The sequence below is a fragment of the Nycticebus coucang genome, chromosome 2 (genome assembly GCF_027406575.1).
Source record: "Nycticebus coucang isolate mNycCou1 chromosome 2, mNycCou1.pri, whole genome shotgun sequence".
Taxonomy (NCBI): Eukaryota; Metazoa; Chordata; class Mammalia; order Primates; family Lorisidae; genus Nycticebus; species Nycticebus coucang.
In genome coordinates this window covers 63,036,074-63,052,477 of record NC_069781.1, presented here as the reverse complement: position 1 = coordinate 63,052,477, position 16,404 = coordinate 63,036,074, and the positions used below count along the sequence as shown (strand labels likewise).

The 16,404-nt window shown below is 36.8% G+C and overlaps 1 protein-coding gene across 1 annotated transcript in view; it reads left to right on the top strand.

Moving 5' to 3' along the window:
* Positions 1-16,404, top strand: part of CCDC171 (coiled-coil domain containing 171) — a 473,803-nt gene that overhangs the window by 90,704 nt on the left and 366,695 nt on the right. The window contains exon 9 of the mRNA XM_053574177.1: positions 10,087-10,247. Coding sequence (XP_053430152.1) covers positions 10,087-10,247 — 161 coding nt within the window. The remainder of the gene's footprint in view (positions 1-10,086; positions 10,248-16,404) is intronic.

Here is a 16,404-nt window from a genome sequence, read left to right as displayed (position 1 = left end):
CTTTGTGTAGTATGGACATTTTAACAATGTTGATTCTTCCCAGTCATGAGCATGGTAACATTTTCAGCTATTTCTTTTCTTAGAGTTTCATAGTTCTCTTTATAGAGATCTTTCACGTCCTTTGTTAGATAAACTCCCAAATATTTCATCTTCTTTGGTGCTACTGTGAATGGAATAGAGTCCTTAACTGTTTTTTCAACTTGACTATTGTTGTATATATAAAGGCTACCGATTTATGAATGTTGATTTTGTAACCTGAGACAGTGCTGTATTCCTTGATCACTTCTAAAAGTTTTGTAGTAGAATCTCTAGTGTTTTCCAGATATACAATCATATCATCTGCGAAGAGAGAAAGTTTGATCTCTTCTGACCCTATACGGATACCCTTGATCACCTTTTCTTCCCTAATTGCTGTGGCTAAAACTTCCATTACAATGTTAAAGAGCAATGGAGACAATGGGCAGCCTTGTCTGGTTCCTGATCTGAGTGGAAAAGATTTAGATTTCACTCCATTCAATATGATATTGGCTGTGGGTTTGCTGTAGATGGCCTCTATTAGTTTGAGAAATGTCCCTTCTGTACCAATTTTCTTAAGTGTTCTGATCATGAAGGGATGCTGTATATTATCAAAAGCTTTTTCTGCATCGATTGAGAGAATTATGTGGTCTTTGTTTTTTAATTTGTTTATGTGCTGAATTATACTTACAGATTTACGGATGTTGAACCAGCCTTGAGATCCTGGGATAAAACCAACTTGGTCATGATGTATAATTTTTTGATGTGTTGCTGGATTCTGTTTGTTAGGATTTTGTTGAATATTTTTGCATCTATATTCATTAGTGATATTGAATAATCTATAATTTTCTTTTCTTGTTGGGTCTTTTCCTGGTTTGGGGATCAGGGTGATGTTTGCTTCATAGAACGTGTTGGGTAGTCTTTCTTCTTTTCTACCTTTCGGAACAGGTTGAGTAATATAGTACTAATTCCTCTTTAAAGGTTTGGTAGAATTCTGACATGAAACCATCTGGTTCTGGGCTTTTCTTTTTAGGGAGGTTTTGTATGGTTGATGCTATTTCAGAACTTAATATGGGCCTGTTCAACATTTCCACTTGATTCCCACTAAGTATTGGTCAATTTCCTTCAGATTTTCATATTTCTGAGAATAAAGTTTTTGTAGTATTCATTGAGCAGTTTTTGAATTTCTGAGTGGTCTGTTGGTATTACGTCTTTGTCGTTTCTGATTGATGAGATTAGAGATTTTACTCTTTTTTTTCTGATTAGGTTGGCCAAAGGTTTATCTATTTTATTGACCTTTTCAAAAAACCAACTTTTTTATTTATTGATCTGTTGTATAATTCTTTTGTTTTCAATTTCATTTAATTCTGCTCTAATTTTGGTTATTTCTTTTCTTCTACTGGGTTTGGGGTTGGAATGTTCTTCCTTTTCCGGTTGCTTGAGATGTCCCATTAAGTTGTTAACTTCCTCTCTTTCCGTTCTCTTGAGAAAGGCTTGCAGTGCTATAAATTTCCCTCTTAGGATTGCCTTTGCAGTATCCCAGAGGTTCTGATAATTTGTGTCTTCATTGTCGTTTTGTTCCAAAAATTTGGAAATTTCCTTCTGAACCTCATCTCTGACCCAGCTACCATTCAGCATAAAGTTATTTAACTTCCATATTTTTGTATGAGTTTGCAGATTCCTGTTGTTACTAAGGTCAATTTTTATTCCATGGTGGTCCTAGAAGATGCAAGGAATAATTTCTATTCCTTTCAATTTACTGAGATTAGACTTGTGACCTAAGGTGTGGTTGATTTTGGAGTATGTTCCATGGACTGATGAGAAGTATGCATATTCAGTTTTGTTGGGATGAAATGTTCTGTAGATGTCTGCTAAATTCAAGTTGGATCGTTAGGTTTAAATCTAAGATTTCTTTGCTCATCTTGTTATTGGAGGATTGATCCAACACTGCCAAGCGAGTGTTGAAATCTCTTGACTATTATGGAGCTGGAGGAAATCAAGTTGCTCGTGTCTGTTGGAGTTTCTGTTATAAATTGAGGTGAATTCTGGTTGGGTGCATGAATATTAATAATTGAAATCTCATGATATTGAGTATTACCATTAACAAATATGAAGTGACCATTCTTATCCTTCCTACTTTTGTTGGTTTAAATCCTATTGTATCTGCAAATAGAATTGCAACACCTGCTTTTTTCTGATTACCATTTGCCTGAAATATGGATGACCATCCTTTCCCCCTGAGTCTATATTTGTCTCTTAAGTTAAGATGTGATTCTTGTATGCAACAAATATCTGGCCTGAGCTTTTGTATTCAATCAGCTAAGCTATACCTCTTTAGAGGACAGTTTAAGCCATTCACATTAATGGAGAATTTTGATATGTCTGATAAACTTTTGGGTATCGAATTTTTCAAAAATCCAGTGGACATTTCTAGTCCTTTCGCCAGTATGGATCCTGGGTTGAAAGTTATTTTGTTTTAGGAGATTAAAAGTCGATGAGTAGTCTGTTGTTATTTCATGTTTGTCATTTCTGATTGATGAAATTAGAGATTTTACTCTTTTTTTTCCTGGTTAGGTTAGCCAAAGGTTTATCTATTTTATTGACTCTTTCAAAAAACCAACTTTTTGATTTATTGATCTGTTGTATAATTCTTTTGTTTTCAATTTCATTTAATTCTGCTCTAATTTTGGTTATTTCTTTTCTTCTACTTTGTATGGGATTGGAATGTTCTTCCTTTTCCAGTTGCTTGAGATGTCTCATTAGGTTGTTAACTTCCTCCTTTTCAGTTCTCTTGAGGAAGGCTTGCAGTGCTATAAATTTCCCTCTTAGGACTGCCTTTGCAGTATCCCAGAGGTTCTGATAATTTGTGTCCTCATTGTCGTTTTGTTTCAAAAATTTGGCAATTTCTTTCTTACTCTCATGTCTGACCCAGCTGTCATCAGCATAAGGTTATTTAACTTCCATGTTTTTGTATGAGTATGCAGATTCTTGTTGTTACTGGGTTCAACTTTTATTCCATGGTGGTCCGAGAAGATGCAAGGAATAATTTCTTTTGTTTTAAATTTGCTGAGGTTAGATTTGTTAGACTTGTTACCTTAGATGTGGTCGATTTTGGAGTGTGTTCTGTGGGCTGATGAGAAGTATGTGTATTCAGTTTTGTTGGGATGAAATGTTCTGTAGATGTCTGTTAAATGCAAATGTTGGATGGTTAGGTCTAAATCTAAAATTTCTTTGGTCAGCTTCTCTTTGGAGGATCTAGCCAACACTGCCAAAGGAAGTTGAAATCTCTGACTATTATGGAGCTGGAGGAAATCAAGTTGCTCATGTCTGTTAGAGTTTCTCTTATAAATTGAGGCATATTCTGATTGGGTGCATAAATATTAATAATTGAAATGTCATCATATTGAGTATTACTATTAGCAAATATGAAGTGATCATTCTTATCCTTCCTTATTTTTGTTGGTAAAGCCTATTGTATCTGTAAATAGAATTGCAACACCTGCTTTTTTCTGATTACCGTTTGCCTGAAATATGGACCACCATTCTTTCACCCTGTGTCTATATTTATCTTTTAAGGTAAGATGTGACTCTTGTATGCAGCAAATATCTGGCCTGAGTTTTTGTATCCAGTCAGCTAACCTGTGCCTCTTTAGAGGACAGTTTAAGCTGTTCACATTAATGGAGAATATTGATAAGTCTGGTAGAATGTTGAGTATTGAGTTTTTCGAAAGTCGAGTGGACATTTTTAATCCTTTCACCACTGTGGAAGTTGGAGTTTGATCAAAAGTTTCTGAGTGAGTTTGTGTTCTGGTAGAGGATTGGTGGTCATTATGGAGGATAGGTCTGAGAATATCCTGAAGAGCTGGTTTGGTCATGGCAAATTTCTTCAACATATGAATGTCATTAAAGTATTTAATTTCTCCATCATAAACGAAACTCAGTTTAGCTGGATACAGGATCCAGGGTTGAAATTTATTCTTTTAGGAGATTAAAAGTCGATGACCACCCTTTTCTGGCTTGAAAAGTTTCAGCAGAGAGATCTGCAGTCATTCTGATATATTCTTCCCTTTGTAGGTAATGGATTTCTTACGTCTCACTGCTTTCAGAATTTTTTCCTTCATATTAACTTTAGTGAAGCTAATTATGATATGCCTGGGGGATGTCTTATTCAGGTTGAGTCATGCTGGGGTTCTGAAACTGTCTGTTATCTGAATTTCAGAATCTCTTGGCATGTCTGGAAAATTCTCTTTTCTAATTTCATGGAGAAGGGCCTCTGTGCCTTGCGAAACCCCTTCATCAGGGATTCCAATGAGGTGGATATTAGCCTTCTTCAAATTATCCCAGAGCTCTCTGAGAGAATGATCTGTTTACTCTCCATTTCTCTTCCGTTTTGAGAGTTTGGGAGTGTGTAAAAGCTTTGTCTTCAATGTCAGAAATCCTTTCTTCTGCTTGCTCCATTCTGTTACTGAGGGATTCTACTGTATTTTTCTGATCTTTGAGGGCTGCAAATACTTGCTTCAATTATCAAAATCTTTGGTGATTTTGTCTTTAAATTCGTTGAATTCTTGAGACAACTTTTGAAATGCTCCTTGAATTTCTTATTCAACTTTTCCTCCATTCTATTAATCTTTTATGCAGTCCAAATTCTGAATTTGATTTCTGACATTTCGGCCGTCTGTTTATAAATGGGATCTTCAGTTACGTCTGCCATATCTTTTTTTGGAGGGGTTTATCTACTCTGGTAATTTATGTTAGCAGAGGGCTGCAAATACTTGCTTCAATGTGTCAAAATCTTTGGTGGTTTTGTCTTTAAATTTGTTGAATTCTTGAGACAACTTTTGAATTGCTCCTCAAATTTCTAATTCCAACTTTTGAATTGCTCCTCGAATTTCTAATTCCAACTTTTCCTCCATTCTATTAATCTTGTTTGCAATCCAAATTCTGAATTTGACTTCTGACATCTTGGCCATCTGTTTATGAATGGGATCTTCAGTTACATCTGCCTTATCTTTCTTTCAGTGTGTTCATCTACTCTGGTTATTCATGTTACCAGAGTTTTTCCACTGATTCTGCCCCATGATTTTTTTACACCATTTGACTAAATGAATGGATAAAGAAAAGTTGGGTTAGGGGCTCCAGGAGTAGTGATTAACCAGCCCTTTGTCCAAAAGCTGGGACTTGTGTCTGTACCTTTTCCCCTGGAGCTTTGCCGAGGACCCGTACAGTGCTACGGCCTGAGAAACTGGGGATCTGCTTGGTGTGGTGGGGCTAAGTGGCTCTGTCTTGTTTTCAGCTGGTCTTTGTCCTACCCTAGGGAATCAGTTACTCTGGGTTGAAGTCTCAGCTGTGGAGAAATACCAGCAATTAAGTCACCCCACCCCCCACAGGCAACAATTGGAAAAGGAAAATCAAAGTTTCCTACAACCGCACACCCAGAGCACCACTTGGATTGTCCTTGGGCAATTGGCTCAGTTCAAAAGGTCCAAATCAATTGTCTCAGTCAGCACCTGTCTCAGGTGAGAGACTTTAAAAGGTCTCTGGCAGCTAGATCATAGGGGTGTGCTGACAACTCAAATATGACTGGCTCCGGTGCTCTGTGAGGTCAGGAGGACCCACCCAGCAAATAGATTAGTCTGGGAAGGTTGATGCCTTTTTCCCCACCTTGCACCTCTGTGACACCCAGTTACTGTTAACCCTGCAGGGCTTTGACCCAGTTGCCTCCAATGAGCAGATACTCCAGGGGTTTGCACCTTCCTGAATCACAATGAGATCTGTGTCTCCTCAGCCAAGCCACTGATCTTTGCCAGTATCCGGCAGGGGGAGGTGAGGCCTGAAAACCTTGGGCGCTTGATGGAGGCTGAGGCTGTTCACTGAGCTCCAGTCCCAACCCTAATTGATATTACTGAGAGAACAGAACAACTTTGTGGAATTTGTTTCTGTCCTGGCTAAGTTCCCCTGCAGAAGAGAAGCTGTTTTGAGTCCACAGAACCTGTGCCTCAGGCCCTGTTTTTGTTGCTGCCCAGTAGTTTTTATTCGCAGTATGGTTAGCTGTCAGTTCTAGCCTCTTGCCCTCCTTTGTTTAGGCTGATGATCCCCTTAGGGCTGGGTGCGTCTTAGGCTCAGTAAAGCCGTCTTCTGTGTCAGCCCTGCCCTGGGGACAGGCCGGTACCGCCTCAGGCAGACCCTTTACTCGTGGGGCCTGTGTTTCCATCCCAGATCTGTTCCGCCTGTGGTTGCCACCTGAGAAGATGCCCAACCTCCTCTGTTTGCCCAGAGAGATGGGGGTATGACTCTGGAATATCTAAGGGTGAGCCCTATTGTTGCTAAAAACAGCTGCTGCTCTGCACCTCAGGACACCACCGCTCCTGTGTGGTTCCCTCTCTGCCGACCATCCTCTCCTCACTCCCGTGCCACAGAATCAGCCCTGACCAGCAGCAGTCCAGGCCATGTCCACACCTCTTGAGATAATACCCAAGAATCTGGACTCCTGGGCGACAGGCCTCCAGATCTCAGAGTGAGAGTGGCAGGAGTGCTGGGAGCTCAGAATTGCAGGTAGAGAATACATACAGTTTTATACCTGGCAGGAGAGTGCTATGGCACCCTAGTCGGGGAATTAGGTCCAGTTTTTAGAGGTTCTCTCCCGTGGAGTATAGTGAAAGGACTTTAGAACTCTGCTCATTTGTTTATGGGGTACTCCAAGCCGTTCTCATGGGGGAGGGGACTCCTGTCTGGTTGGTGATGGATTTTGTACCTTTTGTTTGTATCTTTAGGTTGCAACTTGCCTCAGCAGGGTTGATGTGTGTTCTTCAACCTTTTCTCTTCGGTTGTTTGCATTTTCTTATTGTTTAATTTGAGTTCTCCGTAGATTCTATTTATCAGGCCTTTGTCGGATTCATAACATGAGAAACCTTCTCCTATTCTGAGGGCTCTCTGTTTGCTTTGCTTGTGGCATTCTTCATTGTGTAAAAGCTTTTTAACTTGATCAAGTCCCAGTTATTTATTTTTGATGTTGCTGTAATTGCTAGGAGAGTCTTCCTCATATAGTCTTTTCCCAGGCCAATATCTTCAAGTGTTTTCCCCACACTCTCTTCTAGAATTTTTTTTGTTTCATGTCTTAAATTTAAATCTTTTATCCAGGAGAGAATCTATTTTTGTCAGTGGGTCCAGTTTCAGTCTTCTGCATATGCGTAACCAGTTCTCCCCACACCATTTGTTAAGTAAGGATTCTTTTTCCCATTGCATGTTTTGATTGGGCTTATCAAAGATTAAATGTTACTATGTGGCTGGGTTCATCTCTAGATTCTATCCTATTTCATAGATCTGTGTCTTTATTTTTGTGCCAGTATCATGCTGTTTTGATCACTATAGCCTTGTAATATAACCTGAGGTCTGACAACGTGATACTTCCAGAATTCTTTTTATTTCTAAGAACTGTATTTTCTATTCATTTTTTTTTCTGGTTCCATATGAACTGAAGTACTATTTTTTCAACATATTTAAAGTAAAGTATGACATTGGTGCTTTGATGGGGATTGAATTAAATGTATAAATTGCTTTGTGTAGTATGGACATTTTAACAATGTTGATTCTTCCCAGTCATGAGCACGGTATGTTCTCACATTTGTTGACAGCTTCTGCTATTTCCTTTCTCAAAGTTTAATAATAACCGGGCGTTATGGCGGGCGCCTGTAGTCCCAGCTGCTTGGGAGGCTGAGGCAAGAGAATCGCGTAAGCCCAAGAGTTAGAGGTTGCTATGAGCCGTGTGATGTCATGTCACTCTACCTGAGGGCGGTACAGTGAGACTCTGTCTCTACAAAAAAAAAAAAAAAAAAAATTCCCTTTATAGAGATCTTTCATATCTTTTGTTAGATATATTCTCAGGTATTTCATCTTCTTTGGTGCTATTGTAAAATATATGCCTTATAGGCTTGACATTTGTTGGCATATACGAAGGCTACAGATTTGTGGCTATTGATTTTATACCCTGAGATTCTGCTATATTCCTTGATCACTTCTAAGGGCTTTGTAGTTGAGTCCCTGGGGTTTTCCAGGTATAAGATCATGTCATCTGCAAAGAGGGAGAGTTTGACATCCTCTGTCCCCATTTGGATTCCTTTGATCTCCTTGTCTTGCCTGATTGCAATACTTTGGACTTCCAACACTATGTTAAATAGCAGTGGAGACAGTGGGCATGCTTGTCTGGTTCCAGATTTGAGTGGGAATGCTTTCAGTTTTACTCCATTCAATATGATATTGGCTGTGAGTTTGCTGTAGATAGCCTCTATCAGCTTAAGGAATATTCCTTCTAAGCCTATTTTCTTGAGTGTTTTTATCACAAAAGGATACTAGATATTGTCAAAAGTCTTTTCTGCATCAATTGAAAGAATCATATGGTCTTTGTTTTTGATTCTCTTTATGTGTTGTATTATATTTATAGATTTGTGTATGTTAACCCAACCTGTGTCTCTGGGATAAAACCCACTTGCTCTTGGTGTATAACCTTTTTAATGTGTTGTTGTATTCTGTTTGCTAAATCTTGTTGAATATTTTTGTATCAGTATTCATTAATGATATTGGTTTATAGTTTTCTTTTTTTGTTGGGTCCTTTCCTGGTTTGGAGATCAGGGTGATATTTGCTTCATAGAATGTGTTGGGGAGGATTTCTTCTTTCTCTGTATTTGGGAAAAATATATGCATTATAGGAGCTAGTTCCTCCTTGAAGGTTTGATAGAATTCTAAAACCACCATACTTTCTTTATTCACTTGTGAATTGATAGGCACATAGGTTGATTCCACTTCTTTGCAGTTGTGAATTGTGCTGTAGTAAATATACAAGCACAGATGTCTTTTTAAAAAATGTATATTTTTCCTTAGGGTAGATCCCCAGTAGTGGGATTGCTGGATCGAATGGTATACTTTTAGAATAACTTTTAATTATTTGAGAAATCTCCATATTGTTTTCCATAGAGGTTATACTAATTACATTCCCACCAACAATGTATAAGCATTTTCTTTTTACCACATCCTGTTTTTCACTTAATTTTATGAAGAGTTAAACTATCTGTATAGTTTAAAAATTAGAACAATATTAAAAAATTGAGAATTCTTATTCTCATTCCTGTCTCTTCTATGCCTTTGACCCTTGCCTGCTTATTTTCACTCTTTGGACTTATTTATCCTAAATTTAGCATACTATGTACACTGATTTGGACCTTGCTATTTTCAATAGATATTAGTAATACATTGTTCTTTAACACTGTATAGAGAGCTTTTTTTAAAAAAGTTTTTTTGTAATATTTTTACAACTACTTATCATTCTTTTGTGGGAATGAACTTTGTTTATTCACGCTACTTTTGGTGGACAAAAAGAATCTAGTTTTTAAATGTCTTATTATGTAGAATTTGAAGTACATGCAAAATTAGAATAGTAAAAGGAACCCCACATATACCTATCACCTAGCTTCAATGCTTACAACAGGAAAATGGAGTTTATCTATTACTCCCTGTACTTCCCCACCTCTGGATTATTTTGAAGCAAATCCCAGATATTAAATCACTACAACTGTAAATATTTTAGCCAAATACCATTGTTTCATAATCAAAACTTCAATTTTCTACAGTAAGAAATTTCCAGGAATAAAGCAATCTGTTAAATTTCTTAGGTTTATGAAGATAACTTATGTAAAAATGTTTTTCACAAGAGAGGAAGAATACTTCTCTTTAGTTTTCAAAAAGTATTTAATTTATCATATTTTATAAAGTTGTGTCTGAATGGATTAGTAGGTCAAAATTATCAATTTGAATGGAGTTGTTTCTATTTTACTTTGATGGGACATTATATCAGCCTATCCTTTTTCATAACATAATTTGCTCTTATCTTGATTCTTTGATCTTCTTCCCTTTTTAAAAAAGAGAATAAATTCTCTTTTGTTTATTTTTTTTGAAACCAAAACAGAAAGAATGAAATATTTTGATGAATGATAATCTGCTGTTGATACAAAATTCTACTCAGTTTAAGATTGATGCTAGCATTTCTTAGCTTGATTTAATTACTTCTCTGTCATCTGGTAGTTACGGATTCGAGACCTTGAAGGAGCTTTGCAAGTTGAAAAGGCCAGCCAAGCAGAAGCTGTTGCTGATTTGGAAATGATAAAGAATGAATTTAAAGAAGTTGAAAGTGCATATGAGCGAGAAAAGCATAATGCACAAGAAAGCTTTACAAAACTAAATTTGTAAGTATTTTATTGTAAAATTCTCTATATTAACATAAAGGTTTTATTAAAGCTATATAAGTACAAATGTGTACTATGTATTTTAGATATAGTTTCCATTAATTTCAGTGGTAGATTAGGGGTAAAAGACTTCATAAAACTATTTTTTTCTGTGTCGGTAAATATGGAAATGCACTGTTGAATTTTGAGGTATTTTAAGTAGTCCCAGAAATACACTTATACACTAGAAAGTAAATCTATTAATGTATTTTGCATTATATTTATTGATGAAATGCGGTATTTTTAAAGACAACCTAAAATGGTCTATGTGGAGATGGATAATATTCAAATTTTCTCAAACTATAGAATTAATAGTAATACTACTACTCTGGGCTATCATACATTGTGCCTCACCATATATACCTAGCATTGCATAGTTCCATTTAATTTATCTAATGCTCTATGAGGTAGTTCCTTTTGTTGTTGTTGTTGCAGTTTGGCCAGGGCCAGGTTTGAACCCACCACCCTTGGTATATGGGGCTGGTGCCCTACTCACTGAGCCACAGGGTTCCTTTTTTAATCACTGATTTACAGATGTGAAAATTGAGGGTAAGGACCTAGCTGGTAAGTGTCTGAGTGTCAGAGACAGTCAGGGTGAAAATTGAGGGTAAGGACACAGCTAGTAAGTGTCTGTGTCAGAGTCAGAATCTTTCTAACTCCTACTTATCTTAACCTTTTTCAGTTCAGAAGTCTTTCATCTTGAAAATTCTATGAAATGCTTTAAGAACTTTATAATTCTTTAATATGTGCTTAAAATAAGTCAATAGTAGACATTTTAAACCACTTCCTCCCAGAGGATGAAATTCATACTACTATTGGTATGTGACATGATTACATACCAATAGTACAGGTTGGTATGTTAGAGTTATGTATTTTTTAAATTTTAGTTTCTATTAATGACATATAATAGGTAATGATTTTTCACTTACAGTAGCAATATAATGATTTCTTTAAAAATACTTTATATTATGGCACTGGTTCTTTATTTTTTTTATTATTAAATCATAGCTGTGTACATTAATGTGATCATGGGGCACCATACACTGGTTTTATAGACTGTTTGACATATTTTCATCACACCTGTTAACATAGCCTTCCTGGCATTTTCTTACTTACTGTGTTAAGACATTTATATTCTACATTTACTAAGTTTCACATGTACCCTTATAAGATGCACTGTAGGTGTAATCCCACCAATCACCCTCCCTCCACCCATATTCCTCCCTCCCCTCCCTCTTCCCCTTCCCCATATTCGTAGGTAATAACTGGGTTATAGCTTTCATATGAAAGCCATAAATTAGTTTCATAGTAGGGCTGAATACATTGGATATTTTTTCTTCAATTCTTGAGATACTTTACTAAGAAGAATATGTTCCAGCTCCATCCACGTAAACATGAAAGAGGTAAAGTCTCCATCTTTCTTTAAGGCTGCATAATATTCCATGTTGTACATATACCACAATTTATTAATCCATTCATTGCTTGATGGGCACTTAGGCTTTTTCCATGACTTAGCAATTGTGAATTGGGCTGAAATAAACATTCTGGTACAAATATCTTTGTTATAATGTGATTTTTGGTCTTCTGGGTATATACCAGAAGAGGAATTATAGGATTGAATGGTGGGTCTTATTTTAGGTCTCTAAGTGTTCTCCAAACATCTTTCCAAAAGGAACATATTTATTTGCATTCACACCACCAGTGTAGAAGTGTTCCATTTTCTCCACATCCACGCTAACATCTCTGGTATTGGAATTTTGTGATAGGGGCTAATCTTCCTGGAGTTAGATGATATCTCAAAGTAGTTTTGATTTGCATTTCTCTGATGATTAAGGATGATGAGCCTTTTTTCATATGTTTGTACGCCGTATGCCTGTCTTCAGAAAAGTTTCTCTTTTATTTTTTTTTTTGGCCAGGGCCGGGTTTGAACCCACCACCACAGCATATGGGGCCCGTGCCCTACTCCTTTGGCCACAGGCATCGCCCAAGAGAATTTTCTCTTCAAGTCCCTTGCCCAGCCTGAGATGGGATCACTTGTTCTTTTCTTGCCAATACGTTTGAGTTCTCTGTGGATTCTAGTTTATTAAACCTTTGTTGGAGACATAACCTGCAAATATCTTCTTCCATTCTGAGGGCTGTCTGCTTGCTTTATTTACTGTGTTCTTGGCTGTGCAGAAGCTTTTTAGTTTGATTAGGTCCCAGTAGTGTATTTTTGAAGCTACTTCAATTGCCTAGGGTGTCTTCCTCATAAAATATTCGCCCCCAGACCAATTTCTTCAAGAGGTTTCCCTGCACTTTCTTCTAGTGTTTTTATAGTTTCATGTCTTAAGTTTAAATCTTTAATCCAGTGAGAGTCAGTTAATGATTAAAGGTGTGGGTCCAGTTTCAGTCTTCTATAGGTTGCCAGCCAGTTCACCCAGCACCATTTGTTAAATAGGGAATCTTTTCCTCACTCAATGTTTTAAATTGGCTTGTCAAAGATCAAATAATGGTGAGTACCTGGGTTCATCTTTTGGTTTTTTATTCTGTTACATACATCTACCTCTCTGTTTTTGTGCCAGCACCATGGTCTTTTGATCACTATTGATTTGTAGTACAGTCTGAGGTCTCGTAGCATGGGTCCTTCTGCTTTGTTTTTATTTCTGAGTAATGTCTTGGCTATTTGAGTTTTTTTCTGATTCCACGTAAAATGGGGTATTATTTTTTCAATGTTTTTAAAGTATGACAGTGGAGCTTTAATAGGATTGCATTAGAATTGTATATAGCTGGGCGGTACCTGTGGCTCAAAGGAGTAGGGCACCAGCCCCATACGCCTGAGGTGGCAGTTTCAAACCCAGGCCTGGCCAAAAACTGAAAAAAAAAAAAAAATTGTATATTGCTTTGGATAATATGGACAGTTTAACAATGTTGATTCTTCCCAGCCATGAGCATGGTATGTTTTTCCATTTGTTAACATCTTCAGCTATTTCTTTTCTTAGAGTTTCTTAGTTCTCTTTATAGAGATCTTTTGTGTCCTTTGTTAGGTAAACTTCCAAATATTTCCTCTTCTTTGGCACTACTATGAAAGGAACAGAGTCCTTGACTGTTTTTTTCAGCTTGACTATTGTTGGTATATATCAGGGCTACAGATTTATGAGTGTTGATTTTGTAACCTGAGATGCTGCTGTATTCCTTAATCACTTCTAGGAGGTTAGTAGTAGAAACCCTGGTGTTTTCCAGATATACAATCATATTATCTGTGAAGAGTGAAAGTTTGATCTTTGACCCTATATGGATACACCTGATTGCCTTTTCTTGCCTGATTGCAATGGCTAAGACTTCCATTACAATGTTGAAAAACAGTGGAGAGAATGGGCAACCTTGCCTGGTTCCTGATCTGAATGGAAATGATTAACTCCATTCAATACGATATTGGCTGTGGGTTTGCTGTAGATGGGCTCTATCAGTTTAAGAAATGTTCTTTCTATACCCTTTTTCTTAAGTGTTCTGATCATGAAAGGATGCTGAATAGTATCAAAAGCTTTTTCTGCATCAATTAAGAGAAACATATGGTCTTTGTTTTTTAATTTGTTTATGTGCTGAATTATATTTATAGATTTACATATATTGAAGCAGCCTTGAGACCCTGGGATAAAACTTACTTGGTCATGGTGTATAATTTGTTTGATGTGTTGCTGGATTGTGTTTGCTAGGATTTGTTGAATATTTTTCATCAATATTCATTAGTGATATTGGTCTATAATTTTCTTTACTTATTGGTTCTTTTCCTTGTTTGGGGATCAAGGTGATGTTTGCTTCATAGAATGTGTTGGGTAGTATTCCTCCTTTTTCTATGTTTTGGAAAAGACTAAGTAATATAGGTACTAGTTCCTATTTAAAGGTTCGGTAGAATTCTGATGTGAAGCTATCTCGTCCAGGCTTTTTTTTTCTTAGGGATATTTTGTATAGTTGATGCTATTTCAGAGCTTGATATAGGCCTGTTAAACATTTCATTTTTGCCTAAATCTAGGAAGGTGGCATGCTTCCAAGTATTGGTCTATTTCCTTCAAATTTTTGTATTTCTGAGAATAGAGTTTCTTGTAATATTCATTAAGGATTTTTTGAATTTCTGAGTAGTCTGTTGTTATTTCATCTTTGTCATTTGCGATCGATGAAATTAGAGATTTTACTCTTTTTTTCCTTGTTAGGGTGGCCAAAGGTTTGTCTATTTTATTGACCTTTTTATAAACCAATTTAGAATTTATTGTGTTGTGTAATCCCTTTGTTTTCAATTTCATTTAATTCTGCTCTAATTTTCATTATTTCTTTTGGTTATTTCTTTTCCTCTGCTGGGTTTGGGATTGGAATGTTCTTCCTTTTCCATTTATTTGAGATGTCCCATTAAGTTGTTAACTTCCTCCCTTTCCATTCTCTTGAGGAATACTTGTGGTGCTATAAATTTTCCTCTTACAACTGATTTTGCGGTATCCCAGAGATTCTGGTAAATTATGTCTTCATTATCATTTTGTTCCAAAAATTTGGTAATTTCCTTCGTAATCTTGTCTATGACCCAGCTATCGTCCAGCATGAGGTTATTTTGTTTCAGTGTTTTTGTATGAGTATGCAGATTCCTGTTGTTACTGAGTTCCACTTTTTTTTTTTTTATTAAATCATAGCTGTGTACATTAATGTGATCATGGGGCACCATACACTAGTTTCATAGACCATTTGACACATTTCCATCACACTGGTTAACATAGCCTTCCTGGCATTTTCCTAGTTATTGTGCTAAGACATTTACATTTGACATTTACTGAGTTTCACATATACCCTAGTAAGATGCACCGCAGGTGTAATCTCACTAATTTCCCTCCCTCTGCCCCCCTCCCTTTCCCCTTCCTCCTATTCTTAGGTTGTAACTGGGTTATAGCTTTCATATGAAAGCCATAAATTAGTTTCATAGAAGGGCTGAGTACACTGGATACTTTTTCTTCCATTCTTGAGATACTTTACTTAGAAGAATATGTTCCAGCTCCGTCCACATAAGCATGAAAGAGGTAAAGTCTCCATCTTTCTTTAAGGCTGCATAATATTCCATAGTGTACGTATACCACAATTTATTAATCCTTTCATGGATCGATGGGCACTTGGGCTTTTTCCATGATTTAGCAATTATGAATTGGGCTGCAATAAACATTCTGGTACAAATATCTTTGTTATGATGTGATTTTTGGTCTTCTGGGCATATGCCTAGTAGAGGAATTTTAGGATTGAATTGCAGATCTATTTTTAGGTCTCTAAGTGTTCTTCATATATCTTTCCAAAAGGAATGTATTAATTTGCATTCCTACCAGCAGTGTAGAAGTGTTCCCTTTTCTCCACATCCACTCCAACATCTCTGGTCTTGGGATTTTGTGATATAGGCTAATCTTCCTGGAGTTAGATGGTATCTCAAAGTAGTTTTGATATACATTTCTCTGATGATTAAAGATGATGAGCATTTTTTCATAGGTCTGTAGGCCGCGCGCCTGTTTTCTTCAGAGAAGTTTCTCTTCAAATCCCTTGCCCAGCCTGCGATGGGATCACTTGTTCTTTTCTTGCTTATATGTTTGAGTTCTCTGTGGATTCTTGTTATTAAACCTTTGTCAGAGACATAACCTGCAAATATCTTCTCCCATTCTGAGGGCTGTCTGCTTGCTTTACTTACTGTGTTCTTGGATGTGCAGAAGCTTTTTAGTTTGATCAGGTCCCAGTAGTGTATTTTTGAAGCTGCTTCAATTGCCTGGGGGGTCCTCCTCATAAAATACTCGCCCAGGCCAATTTCTTCAAGGGTTTTCCCTACACTTTCTTCTAGTATTTTTATAGTTTCATGTCTTAAGTTTAAATCTTTAATCCAGTGAGAGTCTATCTTAGTTAATGTTGAAAGGTGTGGGTCCAGTTTCAGTGTTCTGCAGGTTGCCAGGCAGTTCACCCAGCACCATTTATTAAATAGGGAATCTTTTCCCCATGGAATGTTTTTAATTGGCTTGTCAAAGATTATATAACAGCAAGTAGCTGGATTTATCTCTTGGTTCTCTATTCTTTTCCAGACATCTACTTCTCTGTTTTTGTGCCAGTACCATGCTGTTTTGATCGCTAT